This window comes from Polypterus senegalus, chromosome 15 (genome assembly GCF_016835505.1).
Source record: "Polypterus senegalus isolate Bchr_013 chromosome 15, ASM1683550v1, whole genome shotgun sequence".
Lineage (NCBI taxonomy): Eukaryota > Metazoa > Chordata > Cladistia > Polypteriformes > Polypteridae > Polypterus > Polypterus senegalus.
In genome coordinates this window covers 115,181,796-115,207,771 of record NC_053168.1, presented here as the reverse complement: position 1 = coordinate 115,207,771, position 25,976 = coordinate 115,181,796, and the positions used below count along the sequence as shown (strand labels likewise).

At 36.8% G+C, this 25,976-nt stretch overlaps 1 protein-coding gene across 3 annotated transcripts in view; it reads right to left on the bottom strand.

The window, feature by feature from the left end:
- LOC120515808 (tubulin beta chain-like) overlaps window positions 1–25,976 on the bottom strand; it is a 54,498-nt gene that overhangs the window by 17,317 nt on the left and 11,205 nt on the right. The window contains exons 1-4 of one of the 3 annotated variants that reach the window (XM_039737128.1): window positions 17,835–18,121; window positions 7,808–7,911; window positions 5,321–5,416; window positions 2,102–2,163 (exon numbers count right to left, since the gene is read on the bottom strand). In XM_039737128.1, coding sequence (XP_039593062.1) covers window positions 2,102–2,163; window positions 5,321–5,416; window positions 7,808–7,911 — 262 coding nt within the window. In that variant the 5' untranslated portion in view covers window positions 17,835–18,121. Of the gene's footprint in view, window positions 1–2,101; window positions 2,164–5,320; window positions 5,417–7,807; window positions 7,912–17,350; window positions 17,370–17,834; window positions 18,122–25,976 lie in introns of those variants that run through there. The other 2 variants (XM_039737129.1, XM_039737127.1) reach the window with 2 other exon arrangements.

Below are 25,976 nucleotides of genomic sequence, written 5' to 3'. Positions count from 1 at the left end.
GTTGTTCTCTGTTTCTCTTTAAATCACATCTCTGTCAAACAAGAAAAATACTAAAGGCTGATATTTGGCAGAAAAAAAAATATTTCAGGATGTCATATATATGACAATTTTTTCATATTTAGCAGGACTTTTGGAATAATTGTCATTAAGGACCCATAAAATTTTAATATGTAAAACTAGGGGGCTTTGTCCCATGCTTGCTTCACTTGTCAACTCTGGGGCTGGTGCCACATGCTAGCCACTTTGCAGTTCAACTGCTCGTGTATGGGGATGTGGATGTACAATTTAAATTTTGTTATTTTCATGGGAATTGTTACATATGCATAATAGAACTATTTTACATTACAGTGAGCAATTAACCATATTAAATAATAGTAAAACGTAATAATTTAAAAGTAAATTATGTTTCATGTTGCGTTAGCGTTATTCGTTGATTTATACGATTTTGTTTTGTTTGGATTTGAAATTAACAAACAAATACTTTTTAAACTTACACTTTTACTGTTAAACTTCAGTAAAAACAATTTTTTTAATTAAATTTTGGTCAATATTGCATTAAATTTTAATTCTGTTGGGACTTAAATCGTGACATTGGGATATTGTAAGTTGATGTTTTCATCATCCGCACAATCACCAACAACTGTTTCAGCATAGTCTATTGATACGCATTTAACCAATTTGCCGTGTAACCGATTGTCATTTTTGGCATTAATTCGTTTGACTTCATTGTTTCTCGTTGCTACGATTGCTCATGTACTCATTTTTTCTGTTGATAACCCTTCAGGATGAAATTCTTCAATAAGATTTGGACATAATATGTCTTCTTTAATTGGGAACTTAAAGGGAGGAAAACATTAAAAATTTATAAGAGGTGAGAGTACAGGAACAACGTTTGTCAAAAACATTCACACAAATGAGAGATGAGAGTACCATGTGCGTGGTTGAATATGGTTGAGAGGACGGCGTGACTTGAAAAAACCTCATGGTCAAAGTCTCATCTTGCGGAAATTGAAAAAAATCTCTTAAAAAAATCTTGTCCCAGGATTTTCTTATGTAATAGAGATATATGTATTTCTACGGATTCTTTAATCAGAGGACAAGATATTTAAAATAACCAATCACAGTCTTATATATTAAAAGACATATTTATTTATGTCTTGCCATGGTGATGAGAAAATAAAAGTTTGTCCTGCCATGTCACAGAAGTGAGACTGCAGTTGCTGTCCAGCTTGTGTTGAATGTGTTCACAATCTGTGAAAATTCCCCTCACTACTTAAATGTAAATCTTTGGTTATTATTTAAAATAAGCTGACTTTGACAGCCTAATATTTCCAAGTCTCTACATCATTGTTATATTCAAGGGGCAGCATGAGACTATTCCCATTGATAACAGTTTATCAATTCAATGGATAAAATTTTGCCATGTAACTCAAATGTGATGAAATTACATAATAATAATAATAATAATAATAATAATAATAATAATAATAATAATTCTTTGTATTTAAATAGCGCTTTTCTCACTACTCAAAGCGCTCAGCAATTGCAGGTTAAGGACCTTCCTTAAGACAGAAGGTAATATAAATTACATATACATAAAATAATGTGTTTTGCCATTTATGCAATAAATTATTATTTTGTAATAGTAGGACCAAGGCTCAAATAAAGCCTGTTAATACAAAATAATTTTTCACTTATCCATTTACAACCAATTGAATAATGGAAAAACTGAACACAATCTAAATTAAAAAGACCAATCATCACATTATAAATATTATTATAATAATATCATGTGAATACTAGGTTCATTGGCAGTTATAAATTGCTTTTGTGCAAGCAAGTATGCACTGAAGTCGACTGGCACCTGTCTTCTACCTAATGCCTATGGGACAGGTGCTGACTTCGTACAATACAAACTGTATAAGTGGATTAGATAAATTTAGGAGCAAAACTTAGTAGTATTCATGCTCAGAAACTCACAGAAAATCAGCATATGTACATTTCATTACCAGCATTAAGTAAGAAAGAATAAACAACAGAGAATGAAGATTAGCAGTTAGAAATGATACAGCAGTTGTATTGACTTTTCAGTCTTACTTACCATAAGCCCAGTTACTTCCACACCCTTCTTTTTCAAAAATAAGATTTGAATCTCGAAAGCATCTTAAAATAAAAAAGAAAACAAATATATACATTAGTTTTTTCCTTTTAAAATGTAATCCTAGGGAGTCACGATATCTTGATTCTTGGGTCTCATCTTGGAACCCCAACACTCCATTCCTCTGTTTTTGAGTGGAGGTTTTCACAGGATAATGGTGATGATGATCTCATCAGACCTTCTGATGCAATGAATCTTGGTGTCATTTTTGAGTTCTCAATTTCTTATTCCATTCACATAAACCACATTAGGAAACTTATTTTCACCTCTATAACATATCCCGTGTTCGCTCATTCCTCTGCTTTTCTAATGCTGAGAAACTTGCCCATGCTTTTATCACATCCCATCTTGATTATTGTAACCACCTACTGCTTCTAATCTTATATCACAGCTCCAGTTGATTAAAAAAAAACTCTACTGCAAGAGTTCTATCACGGATCAGCAACAGCAAGCACATAACACCCATCCTGCTTCACTTCCAGTGGCTCCCTGTGTCTTACAGGATTGAATATAAAATTCTATTAATAACCTAGAAAGCTTTAAATGGCCTTGCACCGGACAACATCAGTGACTTTCTCCATCACTTTGCTCCAGTTCACCCACTAAGGTCCTCCAATTCTGGCCATCCTGTGCCTGACATTAACCTGCACTCTATGGGTGACAGGACCTTCAGCTGGAACAACGTCCCTAAATTAATTAGGTCAGCGGACTCCATTCATTCTTTTTAAAAATAACTTAAAATGCATCTGTTCAGGAAGACTTAACTTAACCTGCCTTTCTGTCCCCTCTTTCAGTTTTCCTCTCTGTCCAGATTCTCAGTATAATTTGTATGCGTGTGTTATATCACAAATGATGCTATTTGTTAGGCTCTTCTTTTAGTATTTTACTATGGTTTATTGCCTTTTATTCTCTTTAATGCTTTGTATATCCTGTATCTATCGGTTTTAGTGTTCTATTTAGGAAACATTTATATCCAATGTTACATATACCTGTTTTTTCAGAGACTCTGAAGCACCTTGAGAATGGGAAAGGCACTACATAAATAAATTGCATTATTATTATTATCATTATTACAATCTGGCTGCCTCCCATAATCCAAAAACAGCAAGCAGGCCATAAGAATTTGAAGAGAAATAAGAGTATAGAAAATTGTAAAACTCTACATTATTACTATTATTATTATTTTTAATTATATATATAAATTAAAAAATAATCACTGTTTAAATTTGGAATTTACCAGAAAATATAGTAACTATTCAAGCAAAAAAAAAATAAAGGAAGCAAATAGATTGAGTATAGGGATTCTTTTCAGCATTGGTTGTCTGTTTGCACCAGTTAAATTATGTTCCTGCTCGAGCCAGGCTACCTTTGTAAAATTTATAATTGTTTTCCTTGTACGGTATTATCCAACACAGAATAAGAGGGTGAAATATCCTACCTATGCACAAAGAGGAGAATGCAGGAAATCACCATGAATTAAATACTGTTTCATTGGAGAATGCAGAGCACATACAAGCAGAGGAAGACAAACATTCACACTGATGCAATTTAAAGATGCGACGTCTAAGTGTTTGAACTGTGGAAGGACATCAGACGAAACAAATCCAGACACATAGGTCAAACACAGTTTTGTCTGGACTCAATCCTAAATCCCAAGCATAGCAACAACAGTGTGGTGAGTGCTTCTGCTTTAATATGAAAAGTTCAGCAATAATATTAAATTTTAATTAAAGCAACCAGACAGACTACATATTGTAAGTCTCTTTCTCAAAACAAAAGTTATTTTTCATCCCCATCCAAACACTTTCCACTCATAAAAAACCTTCTGCAATCAAGATGACTAAAGTCTGTTTTTCCTCAAATAAATTGACAATGCAATTTCTGCAGATTATGCTGAAGAGCGAGTACTAGATAAATAGTAACACAAGTAATAAACGTATGTGTATTAGACTGTAGTGTGGCTATCATGAAGAGGGTGGAGAATTATCATGACAGCATTCAATCACTGCGACTTTCACATTTCACTGTTAATACAGAATATTGAAGCATTGAATACAGATAGTTTTGCTATTGAACAAAATCTCTGTAATTATAAACTGAAAACATAATTAATCATATGATATGAAGACTGCTTGAAGCTTTTCTGTATTTTTCAACATCAATTTGCCTTATTTTATTAAAGCCGCTCCTCCCATGGCATGACTGGTTAACTGACACTATAGTGTCATGCTAACAAGTCCAGAATTACTCCTTCCAGAAGGATTTACAGAATATTGTTTGCGCTACACAACAAAGACAAATTTTAGTCACATCAGACCATTCATCAGTGACTGACTTACACCTGCCTTCTGACAAGGTCAAATTAAGATCAGACGTAAAGCTTTTTCAACACTCTGGTAAATTTCAGATTTGTAAATCATCCATTCAGTTAATGTGATATGTATGGATTCTTCCATGTCTGCCATGCAAGACTATAATTCCTTTAGAATTTCCAAAGAGCTCTTGGTAGTTTATTTTAGTTTAACAAATAACGCCAATGTAAAACCTGTTATGTGTTGTTTGTCACTTCAGTTTAGATTTAGTTAAGTTTAGGACTTAATGATGGTTAGACGACCATTAGTTATGCTCTTATATGTAATACCATAGAATTGATTAGTGGGTGTACTTGCATTTTCACATAACTGTAACTTCCTTCAATATGGCAGTACCAGGTACACTGACACATTAAGTAACTAAAGCACTGTTGGTGGTACATGAACCAGTAATTGTTAGTCCAACCCCCTTCATTTGAAAATAAACCAGTGTTGCATAATGTACAGTGTATTATGAGTTAAACTTCAAAATACCATAAGGCAAATGTGTGTTTACTGGTAAGCATGCCTCTCAGTCTTGTAACAAAAATGTCCTGTCTGTCTGGACAGTAAGCTAAACTGCACTGCATTAACTTTTAAATGCAATAATACTAAATGTGGAAGTCAAATGAAAAACAACTTTCAGTTACAAAAACTATATTATTACAAGCTGACACACTTATAAAAATAACCATCTCAAACCTTTGCTCAAATATTTCTAGCTTAATGTTTCTGTATACATACTCTTCAGATTAGCGTTTGTTTCATCATCTCTATCAACACAGCAGGTGTCAGCCGAAGGCATACAAACCCATTCTTTACTTGCGTTTGTCCTTTTCTCACAACTTTGGGCTCACTGTCTACACAAATTGCAGCCAGTTTTCCATCACTGCTGACAAATGGATGCCTGAAGGGACAAAAACAATAAAAGGTACTGAAAGCTTTCATTCAGACTATTAGAATCTACTGACTTAGGCAGACTTTCTGGCAAGACACTGCAAATATATATTTACATATCTTATTGTAAAGAAGCTTAGTTCAACAATAAAAACAATTCTTGCAATGGCTTAAGCAATCAGTTTTATCAGCCATCTAGTAGACTATTGGTTCAGCACCACTCTTAACTAAACAGGTGCACACCTAAGTAAATACATTTACTTGCCAATCCCATACTCTAGAGATATGAAAATAATTGATCGAAACTGTTCATGTAAAGCACCACAAAATGCAGTCCACTGCAGAAAGATGCTTATGAAATAACTTTTTAAAGTTGTTTTTTGAACACTCAGCCATAATATACAAATATAGCTTACTAAAATAATATGCAAGTTTTTGAGATGTTTACAAAATGCACATTGTTTGCCTAACTTGTCACAAATAGAGGTCTTCTCCATTATGGCAACATTCTACCAACCATTTAATAAAGTAACTCTTTTTTAAGATACAATGTTAGAAGATCCCAACTGCTTCACCAGTATATTACACAGCTCTCGCTTTTTTATTTCCCCCCAGGTACAGCAACTGTTTTCTCAGTTACCTAAAAAGTCATACATCAGTGATTTTGTCTCAGTAAACAGTTGAACTAAACAAGGTTTGTACTTTGACCAGCTTTGTTCTTGATCAACTTAGATACTGTAATGCATGTTGTACACAACAAGACACTTGGACTCCTGTAGGGACTTATTTATCAAATAGAACATCTAAATAAAGCTAATGACATCTTCCTTCTCTTACAGCATTTTAAGGGCACTCAAGTCACAGATGAATATATTATTTGCACATGTTAAATATGCAAGACTGGATATCAGCACCAGCAATAACAAGAGAATATGAACAACGCCTTCTTCTAAATTCAGTAACAGAAAAAAATAATTTGCTAGCTAGGTAGTTTAATTACAGAGAATGGGGACAATGACTTAAACATTAATATAAGAATACATAAGACTTGAAGTCTTTATCTCCCTGAAAATCGTGCCGCTTGGCAATTACATCTAGATCTACTAAGCTGTGCATACTTAAGGCCAGTGATAAATCAATTCCTTTAAATACTTGTGGGACTTTGTGAGTCATAGACAATTTAGCTATAAAGGTCCAAACATTTGTTAACAAAAGTTTATGACGAATATTTGGAATCCATTGGCAGCTGGCCATTATATCAAACAGAGATCTATGACAACTAACAAAACAAGAGACGTAAGAATGGTAATCAAAATTCACAGATGGAGGCTGATTGAACATATCCTCAAACATGAACCTAACAACATTTCACAAAAAACACTAGAATGAAATCCTCACGGAAAAAGAAAAGTGGGGATGCCTAAACAAATAAGGAGACATTCAGTGTGACAAAAGTGACAGAACAAAGTAAACAAGGTTTAAGAGCTTAGAGTAGAACCAACTGTGTATGATGTCCAGTTGACATAGGTGTCCAGAAGTACATGGAGGATGGCAATATACAAGGCAAAGACAGAGCTAGGCAAAGCCCTAGGAAACAGAAGGACACTTGCTTAGGCAAAGATGAGGTACTTCATGCCAATATAGAAATAAGTACATTACCACAGGTTAAAGCAGCACCCCAGGGTTACAGATGGCAGCAAATATCTACTGTAAAGTATATGTTGAACACTTTTACATATTTTGGAGGATAAGCCACCTAAGACCTACCAGTAATGTCTAACCTCTTACTGGAGCTCTAATATGCAGGAATATATTTGGCCACTAGAAGGAGCTCTGGGGGGGAAAAAACAAGGCCTTCCCAACCTCAAAATGTTTCTTGGTATTGCCCTGAAAGTAACCCTTTTATGTTGGCTTTAAAGGCTGCTCTGTAGTACAGACTTACCCAATGAGTCTAGAAGTGAGTAGAGAAAATGGTTTACTGGAGGTGCATCATGTACACTAATAATAAAAAATAATAATAATAAATTATATTATTATTATCATCATTTTGGCTATTATGGGATAATTCCGATTATGGGGATGCAATAGACTAGCACGCTTACCCTAATTAAGGAATTAGGATTCTTATTGTCATGCATTTTAATTTTTACTCAGGAAAATTTACCTGCTGGAACAAATATGAAAATAGAGTTGGGCTTTTAATTTACTTTAAGATATCATTAACTGTTAAAAATTTGATATAAAAAAGGATTAATAATGCATTTGTTTAAATCTTTCTTACTTGTATGTTTTGGTAGATCAATGAAAACAAGAATAAAAAAAAACTTCAAAAAACAACTTCACTATTTAGGTTTTTTTTTTTTTATATAGGACATATAACATAAAAAAGGAGAATCTTTACCTGTCACTTGGGCAGTTTGGTCCAGCCCTATCTGCAATCAATCTCCACCATTCTTGTCCTATTTGATTTCCACACTGACCGACATGCAGCCAAACTGCAGACATCTGCACAATTTGCCCAGAAAAATAAATAAATAAATAATGAAAACAAAAAAGGTTCGATTATCTCAATACACAACTTAATATCCATTACTGTGACTCTATTCAGTTGCATGCTATTAAAACATTGCTGTCATGTTAATGTTGCTATTTTTATATTTTAAATCTCAAAGTGGCCATTTATAGGCTTTATTCAACAAAAATGGACACTAATGATTACAGGCTTTGTTTTGTGCGTCTGTATTTCACCTGTATTTTAATGTCTCACTTAGTAGCAGGGTGTTGTACTGTGTTAGCCATTATGGATGCAATGAGAAGTCAAGTAAAATGACACCTTTTATTGGCACACTAAAAAGATTACAATATACAGTACAAGCTTTCGAGGCAACTCAGGCCCCTTCTTCAGGCAGGCTCTAAACTTTCTTGTAATTATGTCATTTTGCTTGACTGCTCAATGTCTCACCTTAATTCCATGGCACTGTTCATTTAAACTGGGGTCTATTAATCTCCGCTTATTAACTTTGTTTAGCAATAAATGTTTTTGTCACACAAGGCCTGCTATTAAACATGGGCTTTGCTAACACTTCTTAATTCCCTGTAAACTGTAAATCAGCAGGAGCTGTTAATGAGGTTTTTGCTTTTGACAAATTCATACTTTGACTAATATTGTGAATAATTTCAGCAAATTAAGATTTAAAGTGATAATTTAAGTAGCACCGACATTAGCTATTACCTCAAGTTCAGAATCACCTAAATAATGGCTAATTTAATGTATATAATACATTTTGTGATTTTAAAAACGTGCCAGCACTTTGGTCCTTACAATGACAGAACCATAAAATGATCCACCAAGTATTCCATCCATTTTCTGGACCCGTGTCTTGCTTGTTATTGGATGGCCACATTGACTGAAGTTTTACATTTCAAGCAGTGTCTTGATTAGAAGACATTTACTACTGCTAACAGAATATATTTTTGTCTTAATTTTAGTTAATTCACTTATTAAAATTCTAAAGCATTATTAAACTCTTTAACTCATAATTATATGACTCAATAACTCATGGTTATTTACTTTCGCAACATCAAACAACCTCTTTGTCTAGTCACTATTCAAGTAGTGGATGTAGAGATGGTTTGCTCCTACAAATACTTAGGGGTCCACATTAATGACAGGTTGGACTGGTCGCAGAACAAAGATGAGCTATAGAAGAAAGGGTAGAGCAGGCTATTTTTCCTTAAAAGACTGCATTCATTTAATGTGGGAATTGATATCCTTTACATCTTCTATAACTCTGTGATGGCCAGTGCAATATTCTATTCTGTGGTGTGCTTGGCTAGTAACATCACTTCCAGAGAGGCCCCCAGAATCAACAAGCTAATTAAATGGGCAGGATCAGTTACAGGATGCCCTCTGGATCCCCTGGAGGTAGTAGCAAAGAGGAGAATTAAAACAAAACTGAGTGATATTATGAACAATGCTGCACATCCTCTCCCTGTAACAATAACTCTGAGGACTTTCAGTCAACAAAATTATTCAGCAGAAGTGTGCCAAGAAATGCTACAAGGGGTTCTTTATGCCAACAGCAATTTGTCTGTATAATGCCACATGGTGACTGTGATAACCAAATCAGAACTTTTTTGTTTTTTTTTTATTTTCTTGCTTAATAGTCATTCTGGTGTCTGTTCAGAACAAGGTGTATATGTATATTTATTTACCTACCCACCTATTTATTTATTTATTTATTTCTGTAAAATGCCAAATTTCCCACTGGGGATAAATAAAGTTCTATCTAAACTTTAACAGTAAAGATTTGCCTTAGATTTAAAAAAAACAAAAACAGCTATAGTGAAATCTGAAGCCACAGTGGCTGGGAACCTTTGTTAAAGAAATAAGCTAAATACAGTAAGTGCACAATATTTAGTAAAGTCAATACTGCATTATTTGTTAAGAAAACCTGGCTAATCAAATACTAATATTTGAAATGTTTAATTCAAGTTAATCAGTATTTACTATTTGCTTACTGTTTAATGGATTGGAAATGATTGTATAATGTTAAATATGTAAAAACAGAAATGAGCAACCATATCCCTGGAAAGCTGAAAGTTTAGCTGCATTTGTCAAGTATTTGTCTCCTGAGGTGTTATCTTGACTGTACCTCCCTTTGTACAGTAAGCCTTTATATTGTTCAGGTTAATTTATTGCTATCCACATTATCAATCACTGTAAAAGTGATTATGTGCTTTTTATATAAGACTAGCCAACCCGCGGCGTAGCATACGCCGCATCATTATCAGCGTGAACAGTCAACGTGGCTCACAGCTGCATGTGGACTGTAGCACAGACCAAAGCGAGTGAGGATGTGTTTGGTGATGTGTTGGGGGCGGGCACATGAGCAAGCAGTGTTTATGCCTCGAGAGTGAGGGTGGACGCGGGAGGAGGGTGAGAGTTGGCGGTTGGGGCTCTGTCATGCGTTCCCCATGACGCTGCAGGAGGGTCAGAGTGGGCGATCGGGGCTCTGTCGTGCGTACCCCATGGTCGGGCGACTTGGTCGATTATATATACAGTGGAACCTCGATTCACAACCAAAATGCATTCCAAAACTGTAAACAGTAAATACAATTAATCCATTCCAGACCATACAAACTGTATGTAAATATATATTTTTTTAAGTTTTTAAGCACAAATATAGTTAACTAGCAAAATACCCGCGCTTCACAGCAGAGAAGTAGTGTGTTAAAGAAGTAATGAAAAGGAAAAGGAAACATTTTTAAAATGATTGTCAATGTAATTGTCTTGTCACTGTTGTGAGTGATGAGTGTTGCTGTCATATATATATATATATATATATATATATATATATATATACACACATACATATACACATACATATATACACATATATCCACATATATATACATATCTACATATACACACATACATATACATACACACACATATATACACACACAAATATATATATATATATATACACATACATACATATATACATACATACATATATACAGTCTTTGGGGTGCGAGCAACTGTTGCTGGGGGTGCCAGAATCCATGAAGGAAGAAAAATGAAAAACATTATTTCTACAAAATCTTAATTTATTTATCCATTCCTAAATAATTAAATGGCCAGGCTATTTCGTATCAGTGCAATACGCTGCTTGTTAAAATGGATGATTCCCGCTCTTACGTGCAAGTCTGCGTGGATATTATGAACTATCGTTTCTGTTCAAGTTCTATTTAAATTTTAAATAGAAGGAATTTTTATTTAGTCGACAAAATATAATTCCGGAATAAATCAACTCAAACCTTAAATAACTTATAATATTTTGCTCTCCATAAAAATATATCCTGTCAAAATTATACAAATTCAAATATGAACATGGTGCATAACAAACCCTGGAAATATAAATAAAATTTGTTCTTTTCAGCAATAACAAATCAAATCATTCAGTTGTCTTTGCTCTTATGTCATTTTATCAGATTTGGACGCGTGGCATCTTTTTTTGGCATCAAGTTTGTTTATGTTTGGTGTGAGGTTCTGTGTTGTGGAGATTCTCAGGATGGACTGCAGGTGCTCATCAGTGAGGCGACTCCTGTGTGCTGTTTTGTTAGTCTTCATGACTAAGAAGAGCTTCTCACACAGATATGTGGTACCAAACATGCACAAGGTTCGAGCCACATGTAGACGGAACTGGAGTATTTCTGCGGGAATGGAGTGAATAAACTGTGCAGGCTGTGCAGTATCGTACTTTGCCTTCAGTGTGCCATTACACTGCAGCTCAATCACCTCCATCTGAATCTGCACAGGTGCAGTTTCCACATCGACGGCAAATGGGTTGTGAAACAACTCAAAATTCTTTTTTTGTTCTTCAAAGTCACCAAAGCGCCGTGCGAACTCAGTGCGCAGTGCGCTCAGTTTATCAGCAAAGTGCGTATTTGGGAACACTGTTGTGCCGACTTGGTTCAACATTACTTGGCAACAGGGAAAGTGGGGCAAGTTGCACTGATGCATTTTTGTCTCCCATAAAAGTAGCTTCACTTGAAATCAGTTTGTGATTTTGCACGGGTAAAAACGTCTGCTGAAGTGTCAAATTCTTCTTTAACTCTTCTGCTTTCTGTATCTTGTGCATTGCATTCAGGTCTTTCAGGTTATCTTGATGTTTTGTCTCATAGTGCCGTCTTAGATTAAATTCTGTAATTACAGCCACATTAGCTCCACAAATGAGACACACTGGTTTACCGGCAATGTCAGTAAACATATACTCAGCCTCCCATCGGTTTTTAAAGGCTCTATGTTCAGAATCACCTTTTCTCTTCGGCATCGTGTGGGCTAGTTTTGCAATAACTTGCAGCATCATAAGCTAGACTTGATTAACGCGGCAAGTGTTCGGCAAGGCAGCTGAAGCGCTGCATTATGGGATCTGTAGTTTATTGTTTTACCAGCGCTTCATATCCCGGGCCATTAATAACAATAATACAGTATATAAAATGATCTCGGGCGGATATAATTACGCCGGGCCGGATGTGGCCCGTGGGCCTTGAGTTTGACACATATGGACTAAATAGAACTTGAAAAGAAATATTTTTCCGAATGTGATCACGCAATTCAGATTGAGTTGACACGCACTACAGTACATCGAGCCCGCGTGCTATTGTGGTTTTGCCTGTGTGCCTCAATAAGTTACCCTCCCCTTGCTCTTACTTTTTTACCGTTCATCTAATAAATATACTGAGTATGGCTTTACCAAAACAATCATTGATCGCGAATATAGTATCCATTATTCATAAAGCTTCAATTGGTGATCTGTCTTTCTGCGTTAACCGCATATTTTTTCATACGTCTCAAACCAAGGGGATGCGAGGCTAAAATGAATCGAGAAGCGCGCGTACATACTTAGTGCATCCCCTCTCGGGAATCGAACCTCGGACGTTGGCGCTAGAGGCAAAGTCTCTACTATTGCGCCACGGCGTGCAGTTTGTCTATTTGAGCATAGCAGTGTAATTTGGTTTTTGTTCAGCACTCTTTGGAACTGTTGCTTTTTGTCTGCGCACTGCGTCAGTTCACGTGAGCCGCTGAATATGGTTTTATATGTCACTCGCTCGCTTCTAATTGTTTCGCTGCCTTCTTAATTATATAATGCAGGTTTTCTTCAGCGCTTTTTGTAGCTCTTCCTGGTTTTCTACGTAATGCGTGATTACGTGAGAGGCGTGATGATGTCACACGAAACTCCGCCCCCCATGGCTTTCGAGCTCAACTCCATTACAGTAAATGGAGAAAAATAGCTTCTAGTTATGACCATTACGCGTAGAATTTCGAAATTAAGCCTGCCCAACTTTTGTAAGGAAGCTGTAAGGAATGAGCCTGCCAAATTTCAGCCTTCTACCTATACGGGAAGTTGGAGAATTAGTGATGAGTCAGTGAGTTAGTCAGTCAGTGAGGGCTTTGCCTTTTATTAGTATAGATTATACCATAGAATGCACAGCGTAATAGTAAACTAAATGTAAAAACATTGAATAACACTGAGAAAACCTTGAACAACTGAGAAAACTAACTCTGCAAGAGTTCGTGCTATAGCGCTACAAACTGCTCGCTAAAAACACTTTTTTTTAAGCACAGGGAAAAAAATGAACATTTGAAAAATCCATAATTTAATAAACAACCAAGAAGAGTAACATTGCAACAATGCACGCGCCTGCCTCTGTGTGTGTGTGTGTGTCTCTCTCTCACGCACCTGTGTGTGTGTCTCTCTCTCTCATGCACCTGTGTGTGTGTCTCTCTCTCGCACGCCTCTGTGTGTGTGGGTGTGTGTGTGTGTCTCTCTCATGTGGACTGTAGCACAGGCGAAAGCGACTGAGGCTGTGTTTGGTGAGTTGTTGTGTAAGGGCACATGAGCAGGCAGTGCGCATGCCTCGAGAGCGACGGTGGACGCAAGAGGAGGGTTACAGTTGGTGGGCGGAACTCTGTCATGCGTATCCAATGACGCGACGCGGCTTTATAAATACACTGAAACTAACTGCATATTGTTTATTAGTGTAATGCATCTGATTGTAATTAACTTGTAACAATATAATGGTCCAGGGAATAGCCATGGTATTCCAAAATACCATAACTGCTTTAGCGTTGTTACTCTCACCGCACCTTCTTCTTTTTCTTATTCAGCTGCTCCCTTTAAGGGTTGCCACAGCGGATCATCTTTTTCCATATTACTCTCACTGCACCACTCAGAGTATTTATATCACTGTATCCGAGTGGGGAATCACAGCAGCAGCTGATCGGAAAGAGAATTATCGGTATTACAGCATCAAGCCCACGCTGCCAAAGCCATAGCAAAATGTTTCAAAGCCTTTCCTGTAAGGACCTTGTGGTTCAGAAACAGTTTCATCCCAAGAACTATAAACGCACTCAATCAATTGCTTCTAAACTTGCACTACAGTTATAATATCGCACAACCTGCGCCAGTTTATAAAGCGCGTATTTACATATGATGGCGATATCATTTGTATGATGAAATGCAGCAAAATGTTTATTATATTATACAGATGAAACTTTAACTTAATTTAATATGTATTGTTAATAATTAAACATGTGAGGACACGGTGCCGCAGCGCTAGCAAGTTCACGTATTGTTCCTGTCTTGCGCTGTATATTTGCTGAGACTGGCGTGACACTGGAAGGATAGAATTATTAAACACGTACTATGAAGATATTTCAATGTTCCTTAAAAGTTTTGAAGAATCGTCTATTACAGAGCTGATTGTGTGGCGATTGGGTACTTGGGGAAAGAAAAGTAAGGGCAGGAATTGGAAGTTAGTACGTTTGAAAGAGACAGTACTGCTACAATAAAGTATTTCATCGAAAGTCGCGCATGGCGCAGCAACATCTTGTATGAGACATGAACAATCACTGCGCCATCGTGTTCTTAATAACATGCTTTCATTCCAATCATCATGAAAATGATGTTACGTATACATCGCAGTATTTTAATTATTCAGAGAGCTGTAATATCACGAATGTAATGGATTCTGTGCCCTGTCGGAGAAAGAGAAAGCCCATTTAAGAAGCATGTACTGATTCACAGACAAAGCACACAGAAGATCAAATACAAAACAAAGCATTTAACATGCTACTTTATTTACGATAGGATCTGAGAAACTAGTAAATTGAATGAATTTAAGATGAAGTTTATGATGTTGTACTTTAATGACAAAATAAACTATGCGATTAAAGTAGATATTTCGAGGTTAAAGTTAACATTTCGTGCTTTTTTCCTACTCTGTTCCTTTTTTTCACACTGTACCCTAAAAAGCTTCCATATGACACTCAGACGGTGGGCCACGTCTCGCCTTTTCACGTTGACTTTGATATCTGACAACTTTTTTTTATGTCGGGCACTGTGCGACATTGTGAACTTGAGCTGGTTTCTCCCGACATGCTATGTTACTCGATCAACTTCCTTTTCTTGTTTATTCCACTGTATAAACCAACAAATAGTACGTTTTTCTTTGCCTTAAATTGGTATTCGCTGAAATTCTTCTATTTTCCCTCTTGCTTTTCCCATTGCCTTTTCACAGAAAACAGAGCTTAAGGTCTATTTATATTGATTTGCATATTCAAAGAGGTGTAATTCTGGGAGGAGACGGGGCGGGACAGAAGGCGCGTGCACGTGCGTTAGTTTTCACGCTGACCGGGATTTATGTAGCGGAAGAACGTGGAAGTTGGAGTACGCACAGATTACTGCATCTGGAATTTTCTATGCAAAAGCACATTTCGGCTTTTGTGCTTACGTCATGTTATAGTGCCAATTCTATGCACGCCGTTATGCATGAGGCCCCTGCTCTCTAGAACAGAATTACAATGAATCCAAGTAATACCTGCTGCTAACTCAACATCTCATTCAGGGAGATTGCTTACCTCATGTTTTTGTTTGCATTGAGAAAATTAGAGTAGGGCAGGTTTTACTCCTCTGAAATGTTTGTATTACACTCACAACTTTGAGTTCATAGGAGTCAGTTTATTCCCATTGACTAATCTGTTATGCTCCACAAAACAAATGGATTTTTCAGGAAAGTAAAAACATATACTGGTAGGAAATTATGAAATTACAAAATGTTATTGACATGGCAGCACTCCAGGACAAAAACTATCTATTTTATCATGAAAACATGGTGGTATAACAAAGAACATTCTAACAATTGCTTAATTAACTTCTGCATCATGGCGTTCCTGAGCCTGAGCTCATAACATCAGGTACAAGGTTGTAACCCAGTCCTGGATGAGGCGCCCACTCATGTACACACCTCCTGTGCCCAATTTAGAATCACCAACTAACTTAACAACATAACTTTAGGGTATGGGAAGAAACCTGGTATACTCGGATGGAGAACATGCAAACTTGACACAAAGTATAACTGGCTGTAGGATTCAAATCCAGGACAATGGGTCCATAAGGCAGGAGCACAGACACTGCAGATAATACAGTATGGATAACAAGACATCAATAGAATCTGTACAATTTCACAATTGCAAAGGAATTAATTTACTATATGGACAACTTGGATATAATGTCATCACCCAAACATCAATAAAAAAAAGTCACCTTGGCATTATTTATTTTTATGTGTACTGTACGGGGCTAGTGTGCCTTAGAATCAAACATCTCATACCTTTATCTTTTAGAATGTCTCTTTTGAGTGTGTCGTTTTTAGTTAATATCTATAATATCTTTAGACACTACAAGTGCCCCGTTTAAAACTGTTAGCTGGGTTTACCAACAATGCCCAACAAACTCCCCCCTTTCCATTTTAGAAATTCTGTGATTTTCTTAGGATTTTTACCCATTCTTTTCATGCCATATGCTACCAACCCCATTCACTACTTATTCAGTCTCTCTCGTCTTTATCCTTTCAACTCCCACCACAATCCACCTCATCTCTCTGTCATTCTTTTTTCCCCAAAGGGCAAAAAAGATCCTTCCAGATTCTCCATACCTCGAAAATTATATTTCTTATGCCTGAGTTCATGTGCTACTTTTGGTAAAACTAAGCATATCCACTTGATTCTCGGCTCTTTCCAATTTCGTTTAAAGCACCAATCCGCCCGAAAGGTGTGTTACTTTCATGGGTATCTGACACTCGCTACCACTGTGGAGTCTCCGCATGCAACTAGAAGAGGATTCCAAATCAGTTGTCAATATTTACATTAAAACCCGCACTTACAGTACGTCAGTACGTCACTTGTCTGACGCACATGATAAGCACAATTCGCATTCGACGCCTACCATAACGACTCACACGATATAAAGTTTCATTTGCACGGAACCTTATTACTGCTGTATTAGAATAGCATTTTAAAACTATAAAACAAGCATAACTGACTTAAATACACCGCATCGGATTATTCAGTGGTTGAGATCGGGCTTGCACTTACCGTGCCTCGCAGCTCGCCACACACTACTGATCGAACCCCGGGATTCTCGCGCTTTCAAAACAAGGAGCAGAGTTAAAAGCGACAAACGTGGGCAAATTTTCACAGGACTGCAAAAGCCGAAGATTGACGTTGAACACTACAATGTTTAAAAGAACGAGCTCGTGAAATACCAGTCTTATGATTTTACTTAATATTAAAACTTTAACACACATTGATCACTTCAATTGAAAACAATAAACTGTCATGTTAAACATATGTACACTTTAAACGACTAAACTTAATTTTCTATTTTATCTTTTTGCATTTTTATTAATTCTTAAACTTTAGTGTTACGGTGTCTACGACACCAATAATACTGCACACTAGGAAGTACTACTGAGTTTAACTCTAGGATTCTACACGATATTAGGCGTCTACCTCGAACGTACATAAAAATTAAAAAGATTTTAAATAATCATGAGAAACAAAATATACGCCTCTGTACCTTAGTCAGACACTTTCCAAACAATCAGGTTCTCTACAAACGTGTGTTTTCCATTTTCCTAAACCTCTCTTTTTGTAAAGGCAGTTTGAAATGCAGGCGCCGCTCCGTATCTATGACAACACATCCACCGCGTCAGAGCGAGGACGTCACTACTCAGCGACGAGAAGAACGAAATGGCATGTAGGCACGCAGATCGGGTAATGACATGGTCTACTGTTTCTTGCACACAAGTACATGTGACCTATGCCTGTGACAGAGAAAACGCATTGTTAGGCTCTTCCTGCCCAGCAGCCTCTCCTCTTGCAAGTTACATACAGTATAATGGCACGTAATATAGCGTAACCCTGGGGGAAGTCATGTGGTAAAGAAGTAATTTTATTGGCTGTTCTATGGGGCATGCATGTTGTCAAGATTACAATTTTCCCACCTAAACTAATTTCTGAAAAAAAAAACGTTGTTAGACAGTTTCAGAGTATTTGAGTTTGAATTCTCCTAGTTAACGGATATGTTTAATGCACTTTTCCTACGAAGTTGATTAATTCTTTACATTCTACAGCGTCATTTGTTAGGACTACCTTGGGTATTAGCGGTTTTTGAAAGGGTTCTGAGAATCTGGGAACTCCGGGAAAAGTTGCGGGGGTCTGCAATAAGAATGATTGTGAAATGGGCATGGTTAGAACTAAGTCAGGTTCAGGAAGAGCCTCTACTGTTGTTGACGACTGTTGTCATGTCAGACTATCTGTACCCATTAATCAAATGATACTTATTGTTCAAGGAAATGTTTACATTTTCTTTGCGATGTCACGAATTGAGCATGAGGCACACATTTTGAATTGTGAAAAACCTGCATTTTAAATACCTTTTCATTTTGTTTGAAATCGACACGAACCTGTAAGAGCATGAAAATCATTGTACAAGCACATACTGTACATTTAGGTGGGGAGGAGACCTGGATTCACGTCACCAAACATATAGTCTGTATTTTCTGCCTATGCCTTTGTGTGTTTCCTCTCACAGTCCGCTGACATGAAGGTTAGTTGGATTGGCGATGCTAAATTGGCTCTAGTCAGTGTATGTGAGTGTATTCACCCCGTGTTGGACTGGAGCCCTATTGGGGATTGTTCCTGCCATGTGTCCTGTGCTTTCTGGGATAGGCATCCTGTCGACACCCTGTTCTGGATTAAGAGGGCTTGGAAATGGTATGGTATTGTATAGATTCAGCCTTAGGAGTTAGTAAATGTAAGGAATAAATAACCACAACAACACAGTGCCAACTACAACCAGTAAGACAGCAAGAAAAGCATTGTTTCTCAGTTGCTTAAGCACAGTTGTGAAAACAACAGTCACATTCACACAGTCAACACAATCTGCAAAACCATGTGTTTTGCTAAACTCCCCATTTTCACCGCTTAATTTACTCCTTCAATCATAACAATAAATACATGCTACAAAACAGCATAACTCGTTTAAATAGGTGTATTCAGGCATCAAAACAGTAATATGTACAGGTACAAACAGTTACTGGATAATCACATATGAAACACTGAGCATACTTCTCATCAAGGCATAGCCAAAATAGTCATCTGTTTCACAGTGCAGAGCCTGTGTCTTATTACTGTGCAATGCTACAGAACATTTACTGTAATCCACTATACAAAACTGTGACTACGGCTAATCTCATCAGTATGCATGCAGATGGTCCAACAGAGTGTAATACAATAACAAGAACACACATCTTTACTGTAAGACAAGTAAGTTTATGGTATTTCATGCAGTAGGTTTGTTTCATACTGACACTATGATGTTTGATGACTCAATCAATAAGTCGATATACTGACAGTATGAAAGTTGTGGAATACAGTGACATTTTCAATGACAGCCATCTGTTTAGCGGAAATGTACAACATTGTTCACCAGCACCATTTCAACAATTGTTGCTTCTTTTTCATCAGTGAATATCTTCATTTGTCTGCCAGCTGATGGTCCTCTTTCAAATCTGCAAAATCAATGTATTTCCACTGAGGTTATTTACTGTAGGACAGAACTTAGGGAAGCAAATCAGCATTAATTTATACAATAATAGCTGTCCCCCGCAGCTCGTGTAGTAGTGAAACAGGACAGTGAGGAGTGCCCTGCCTGGTTCCCTACTCCTGACGTCACACTTCCCCTTCCCTTTGGCCCGCAGCCTCTGTCTCGGATTAGTGCAAATATATCAATCCTGCAAGTGAACTATGATCAAGCAAATTATAGAAAAAAGAAAAACAATCTAAAGTAGTTCTCTCGTGAAAAGCAGACAGACATACAGACGTTTTATATCTATCTATATCTATATATATATATATATAGAGAGAGAGAGAGAGAGAGAGAGAGAGAGAGAGAGAGAGAGAGAGAGAGAGAGAGAGAGAGAGATGAGGGTGTGAATATAGTTGAGAAGCTTGATTACTTCATATATTTTATGTTCGTGCAAATATTCTTTGGGTTCATTACCGCATATCCCTCTAGAATGTTCACATAATTGATGCCACAAATTAACATGGAACATTCAGCTGTACCATTAATCCTTCGTCACACATGGTAAAGGTCTTGATTTATAATGGTTACTATAACTTCATTGAAGACCTCCCCTATATGTCTTCTTTTTAAACAACCTTAAACACAAGGTCTTCTTCTTCTCCTTTGTTTTCCATGTCTTCATTAGACTTGTGGTGGTTTTACTATATTATGTTCCATATTTCATGTCAAATAAGCCATAAACCCTTTGTAAGTTAGTATGTGCTGACTGTGGATAATTCATTGCAAATCTGAGATAATTTGAAGCCGTGTTTTAGGAGTGTCTGTTAGCATTCTGAGGGTATTTTGTGGTGACTTATTTGAACGGGCACTTCTTTGAATTTTTGTATTATCAAATGACTACTGTGTCTAGTGTTGTGCAAAAGTTCATTAGCATTTGAGCTAGATTAACATACAATGAGAAAAGATTTCACTCTTGTACAAAAATATTTGTGGTTTGGCTCATATGGTGTGTAGACATGAGTACATGTACCACTGGTCTGATCAACTTACCTATGCAGCTGAGAAAAACTGCAGCCCAAGATGAAAAGTCAGTGCTATAAGGAGTTAAAAATAAAGCTAAACTCAACCAAACATTAGGTTAGGTGGTCCAATTTACACCAATTGCCACCAGTTGCCCAGGTATGCTGCTAATTAAGGTAGGACCAGTGTCATGAATAGAGTTTCCTGCAGCGTAAATAATGGTGACCAAAAAAGCTATATCTGGTATGCTCAGGTGAAGCAACCATAACTTTAGCCAGGTCCCAAGGCAACTTGCTGGCTTCAGATGGAGCAGACCTAAAATGAGAAGCTGGCAAAACAAGTACAGTATAACAATTCCAAAAAATACCACAAAAGCCCTACAAGTGGAAGGGTGATCCTGAACATTTAGCTTGTTATAAAAGTGTGAACAAAGAATATTTATAAATGAAATTGATTAAATTCTCAAAAATAATCTTAATAATAAAGAACACCTCAAAAGACCATCAAAAAAACAAATATATCTTGCCTAAAATAAGTAATCCAGAAACAAACAATGAATGTCCCAATACATAATCCAAGGAAAGTAGTCACAAACAGAACAGAGAAGGTCAAAATCTAGGAATTCAAAAATAAGCAATAACAAAAAAAAGCCCCAGAAGCACTACCTAACGCCTAACTTTAGCAGTGTATCCCAAAGAAATGACTGGCTGCAGCAGCTTTATAGGACTGGGGGCAGTTCCTAGATTTAGATGGACAGATAGCCCTCGCCTCTTTAGTGACTACCCACAAAATACAAAGAATATAAAACCATGTACTTCCACAGATAATCACAAAACTGAAATGCTATGAACATAAAGTAAATAAACATTATGAACATAAGAACACTACATATTATACAGAAAAGACATCAAAAAGAAGCACAAACTGAAAATACAGAACATAAACTTGAAGACACATAACAATCAGGGCCTAGCAACCAATCTTGTTTTTTTTTTTTTTAAATGAGTAGGAGGCTCCGCCCCCTGCTCGTTTTGCTCGCCCACCCCCGGGTTTGGTTTAGAGGATATACAATTTAAAGAGATTGTTCTTTTCATCTGCGGTGGGCTGGCGCCCTGCCCAGGGTTTGTTTCCTGCCTTGCGCCCTGTGTTGGCTATGGTTGGCTCCAGCAGACCCCCATGACCCTGTAGTTAAGCTATAGCGGGTTGGATAATGGATGGATGGCTGGATGTTCTTTTCATGGGAACTGTTACATATGCATTATTTTCACTTTTACTTTAAAGCTTTTTTTAAAAACAATACTTGTCCTTTATTTCCGGCCCCGGGAGTGGTTAAATCTCTTTCTCGCAGGACGCATAATGCTGCTCGCGTTGTGAAGTGGGGTCGGCTGAACTCACGCTAAGGAAATGCGGTCGGATCAACAGCTGGCTTGCTGCTGCTGCTACCGAGCTGCATGTTCTGCTTGTCCTTTTGTTTCACTGCCTTGTCTTGTGTGACGTTACACTGTCTCTCGTGGGACGTTAAAGTGTCTCAGAGAAAATCACGTATTGTCTCCCTCCAAGATTTTTTTTTTTTATACTAGAGAAAAGGTGAAATGAATGCAGAATTTTCATCTAACAAAGGAGTAGCTAAAGGGCTCGTAGAATTCAGAGTCATCAAATAAAGGCAAGACATATGGAATACAGGACACTTGAGAAGATATGTTTATAGGTTTCATAAAGCAGGTGAGTTAATGAACGTATAAGCAAAACATCTTGAAGCAAAACACAATACAGGATTATTTAGGTTTTGTTATTTAGAAATAGTAAAAGATGTAATAATGCAATGTGATATCTATGGTGAGCAATGCAACATATTCCAAATTACCTTACAGTCACTGGGGGCTACTCATTTTACATTGGAAAATTTCCATGCTGTCTTTTACCTGGTTGCAATCCTCTATATTTTCTCCCAATGTTTTAATTTGCATCCTGCAATGGACTGACACCCTGTTCAGGGGATTATTCTATATGCTTGCTGAGATAATCTCCCCCTGCAACCATTCTTAGGATTAAGCAGGTTTAAAATGGCATGGTATGCTAATGTATGATTTAATTGACTTCTTAACACATTGTGTATAAAATATATCAATAAACTAAACAGCTATAGCGAGACAGCATTGGGAACAAGGTAGGAAATAAGGTTCCTGTCTATCAAAAGGGCACATTTAAGCATACATGCATACTTGTACTCATGCTGGGGCCAATTTACAGTGGCCGATTAACCTAAGTTACATGTATTTAGTGATGTGGAATGAAAAATTGGATATTTGTAGGAAAATCCAAATGTATGAGACTACAGAGAAAACTGTCACAAATGTAGTATTACAACTAGATGGGGGTAAATCAATAGTCAAAACCAAAACTAAATAGGTGCAAGGATGTCTTAGATTTGGTCATGAGCATTGAGCAAATCATTGGCCTAGGATCAGTTGTGAGTAAACTTCCATCTATAATTCAATGCTTTTTGGAATGGAAAGCTCCCAATTATAGAACAAACGTCTGTATTACATATTACAAATTAAGCACTACTGTACAAGCAGCTCTGTTCGGAGATAACTATGGAGGAAAGCAGATTTATTTTTGCTTGTTTAATTGTTTCTTCATAAGAGAATGCTGTCAAAGACATTTTCTTTTTTTCAGTATTTTTGTTGTCCCACTATTTAAAAAGTATCTGTTTCAATATTTGTAATACCTAGTCAATTTCAAATAAAGAAATTAAAGCAACTAAAAATAATGTTCTTCTAGCCTTTCAATTGTTTAGTCTTTCAATTTTTTTTTCTCAGCTATGACAAGTGTTTGTCATCTGCTAGGCTTGTAATTCACTGTTACCTGCATCACATTTTCCATTAATCTGATAATTTTCTGGAGAAAACAGCACATGAGTGAATTTTGCCAATTTCTGGAAATCTCTGATAAACTGGCTTTCATTATACTGTCACATGTGGCTGCCTTCGGTTCATTGAAAACATGATTGCAGGTATTTCAATACAGGTGCAGATGCATAACAGACAGACAGACAGATAGATAGATAGAATACTTTATTAATCCCAAGGGGAAATTCACATACTCCAGCAGCAGCATACTGATAGAGAACAATATTAAATTAAAGAGTGATAACTATAAAGGTATAACAGACAGACAATAACTTTGTATAATGTTAACGTTTACCTCCTGGGTGGAATTGAAGAGTCGCATAGTGTGGGGGAGGAATGATCTCCTCAGTCTGTCAGTGGAGCAGGACAGTGACAGCAATATGCTTTTATATAAAATCGAATGCTTCTTTACCCTTTCCTGTCCATTCAGATTTTAGATGTCTTTTTAGTAAGTACAGTAATAACAGAAACAGGGTTATTTGCAAGCCTTCAATATATAGCAAGTCCCCCAAATATTTCAACTTGTTTAAAAGAATTCAAACAATTAAGGCCAAATTATAACTACCATGACTAAACCCTATGTAAAAACCTGATAACATCCAAAAGTGAAGTTGTAATGTTTTTAATTTCTCATAAGGATGATGTCTAATCATCACTGTAATCCTCAGGCAAGTTAAATACATTCTCTTAAATATCTAGTCAAATCCCCAGGTCATGGTAGATATTGACCAAAATTTGTCAGAAGCATTAGCTAATCTCTGTTATGATTCTTCCAGTTTTATAATTTTCTTAGCTCACACATTTTTTCTTGTGACTTAGAATTAGAGGGAATTCTTGCATCTTTTGTTTTAAAAGTTAATATTTTTTAGACTTCTTCATTAAATCTTTCATTATATTTGGATTTACCACTAGTTACCAACCTGGGTTCGCTTCCCAGGTCCTACCTGTGTGGAGTTTGCGTGTTCTCTCCATGTCTGCATGGGTTTCTTCCGGATGCTCCGGTTTCCTCCCACTGTCCAAAGACATGCAGGTTAGGTGCACTGGCATGGGTGGGTGTGTGTGTGCCCTGCAGTGGGCTGACACCCTGCCTGGGATTTGCTCCTGCCTTGCACGCTGTGCTGGTTGGGATTGGCTCCAACAGACTCCTGTGACCTTGTGTTAGGATGTAGCGGGTTGAATGATGACTGACTGACTGGTTGTAAATTTGTTTTTCTATGGATTCCACCATTTTGGCGAATTGATGTCATGATGCAAAGTTTCATTACTAAGGGCATATGCTATTGCTGGGGGCATGTACAGGAAGTTACGTCATGTCACATCACAACCATACATAAGCTAGATGTGACTCATTGTATACATTTGTGGATACTCTCCAAGAAGCATAATGTAGGTTTTCTGGCAAATGAACTAGTGATAGTGATTCTGACTATGATTTGGTTAACTTCTAAATAAATAAATGATGTTGTTCTGGTTTTCCAGAATGATTGGACTATAGAATGATAGGATTTATTGTTTTTGACTTGGTATGTTACAGACTTATGTTTCATCCAGTTTTTGTCTGTCCTTGTGGTCTGACACTTTTCTACCTTTTGGGAGTACAGTATGACTTTATGAAGTGTTGTTCATCATGAACAAAGTCAGTACTGCATATTATTGTTCATTAATTCCCTTCTCATATTTGCAAAAAACAGCACTTCTCAAGTCAAATTTAGTTACATTTCATTCAAAATATGTGGAATACTATGTAAAGATGAATTTAACTGTGATAATCCTGACATCTTAAAATTATCACAAGCTGTCAAAATACTTTTTTTTTATTTTTACAAATAAAAAGAAACCATTGCCAGGAAACCTGAACAGATGTTCTCTTTTTTTGATAATCCTTCATTACCTAAGACTCGGGAGCAGACAAAACATACAATCACCCCCTAGGTAACAGAGCTCAGCTGCACATAAGGATGACACAGCAGCAGAAGTAAAATCATTGGGTTAACAAAACATGTCAATTTTATTTTTGCACATATTTGGCAGTTTTGTATTAATTCTAACCTTGTGTTTATTTTTTATTGGAGTTTTCATGCTGCCATTTTGTGTTTTCCTTTTGATCACGGGATCCACCATTTTGGCACTGTGTTGATATCAACGGCGCTGTATTGCTACAGTGTGGAGGCCAGAATCTGAAATGCAGGACATCGTG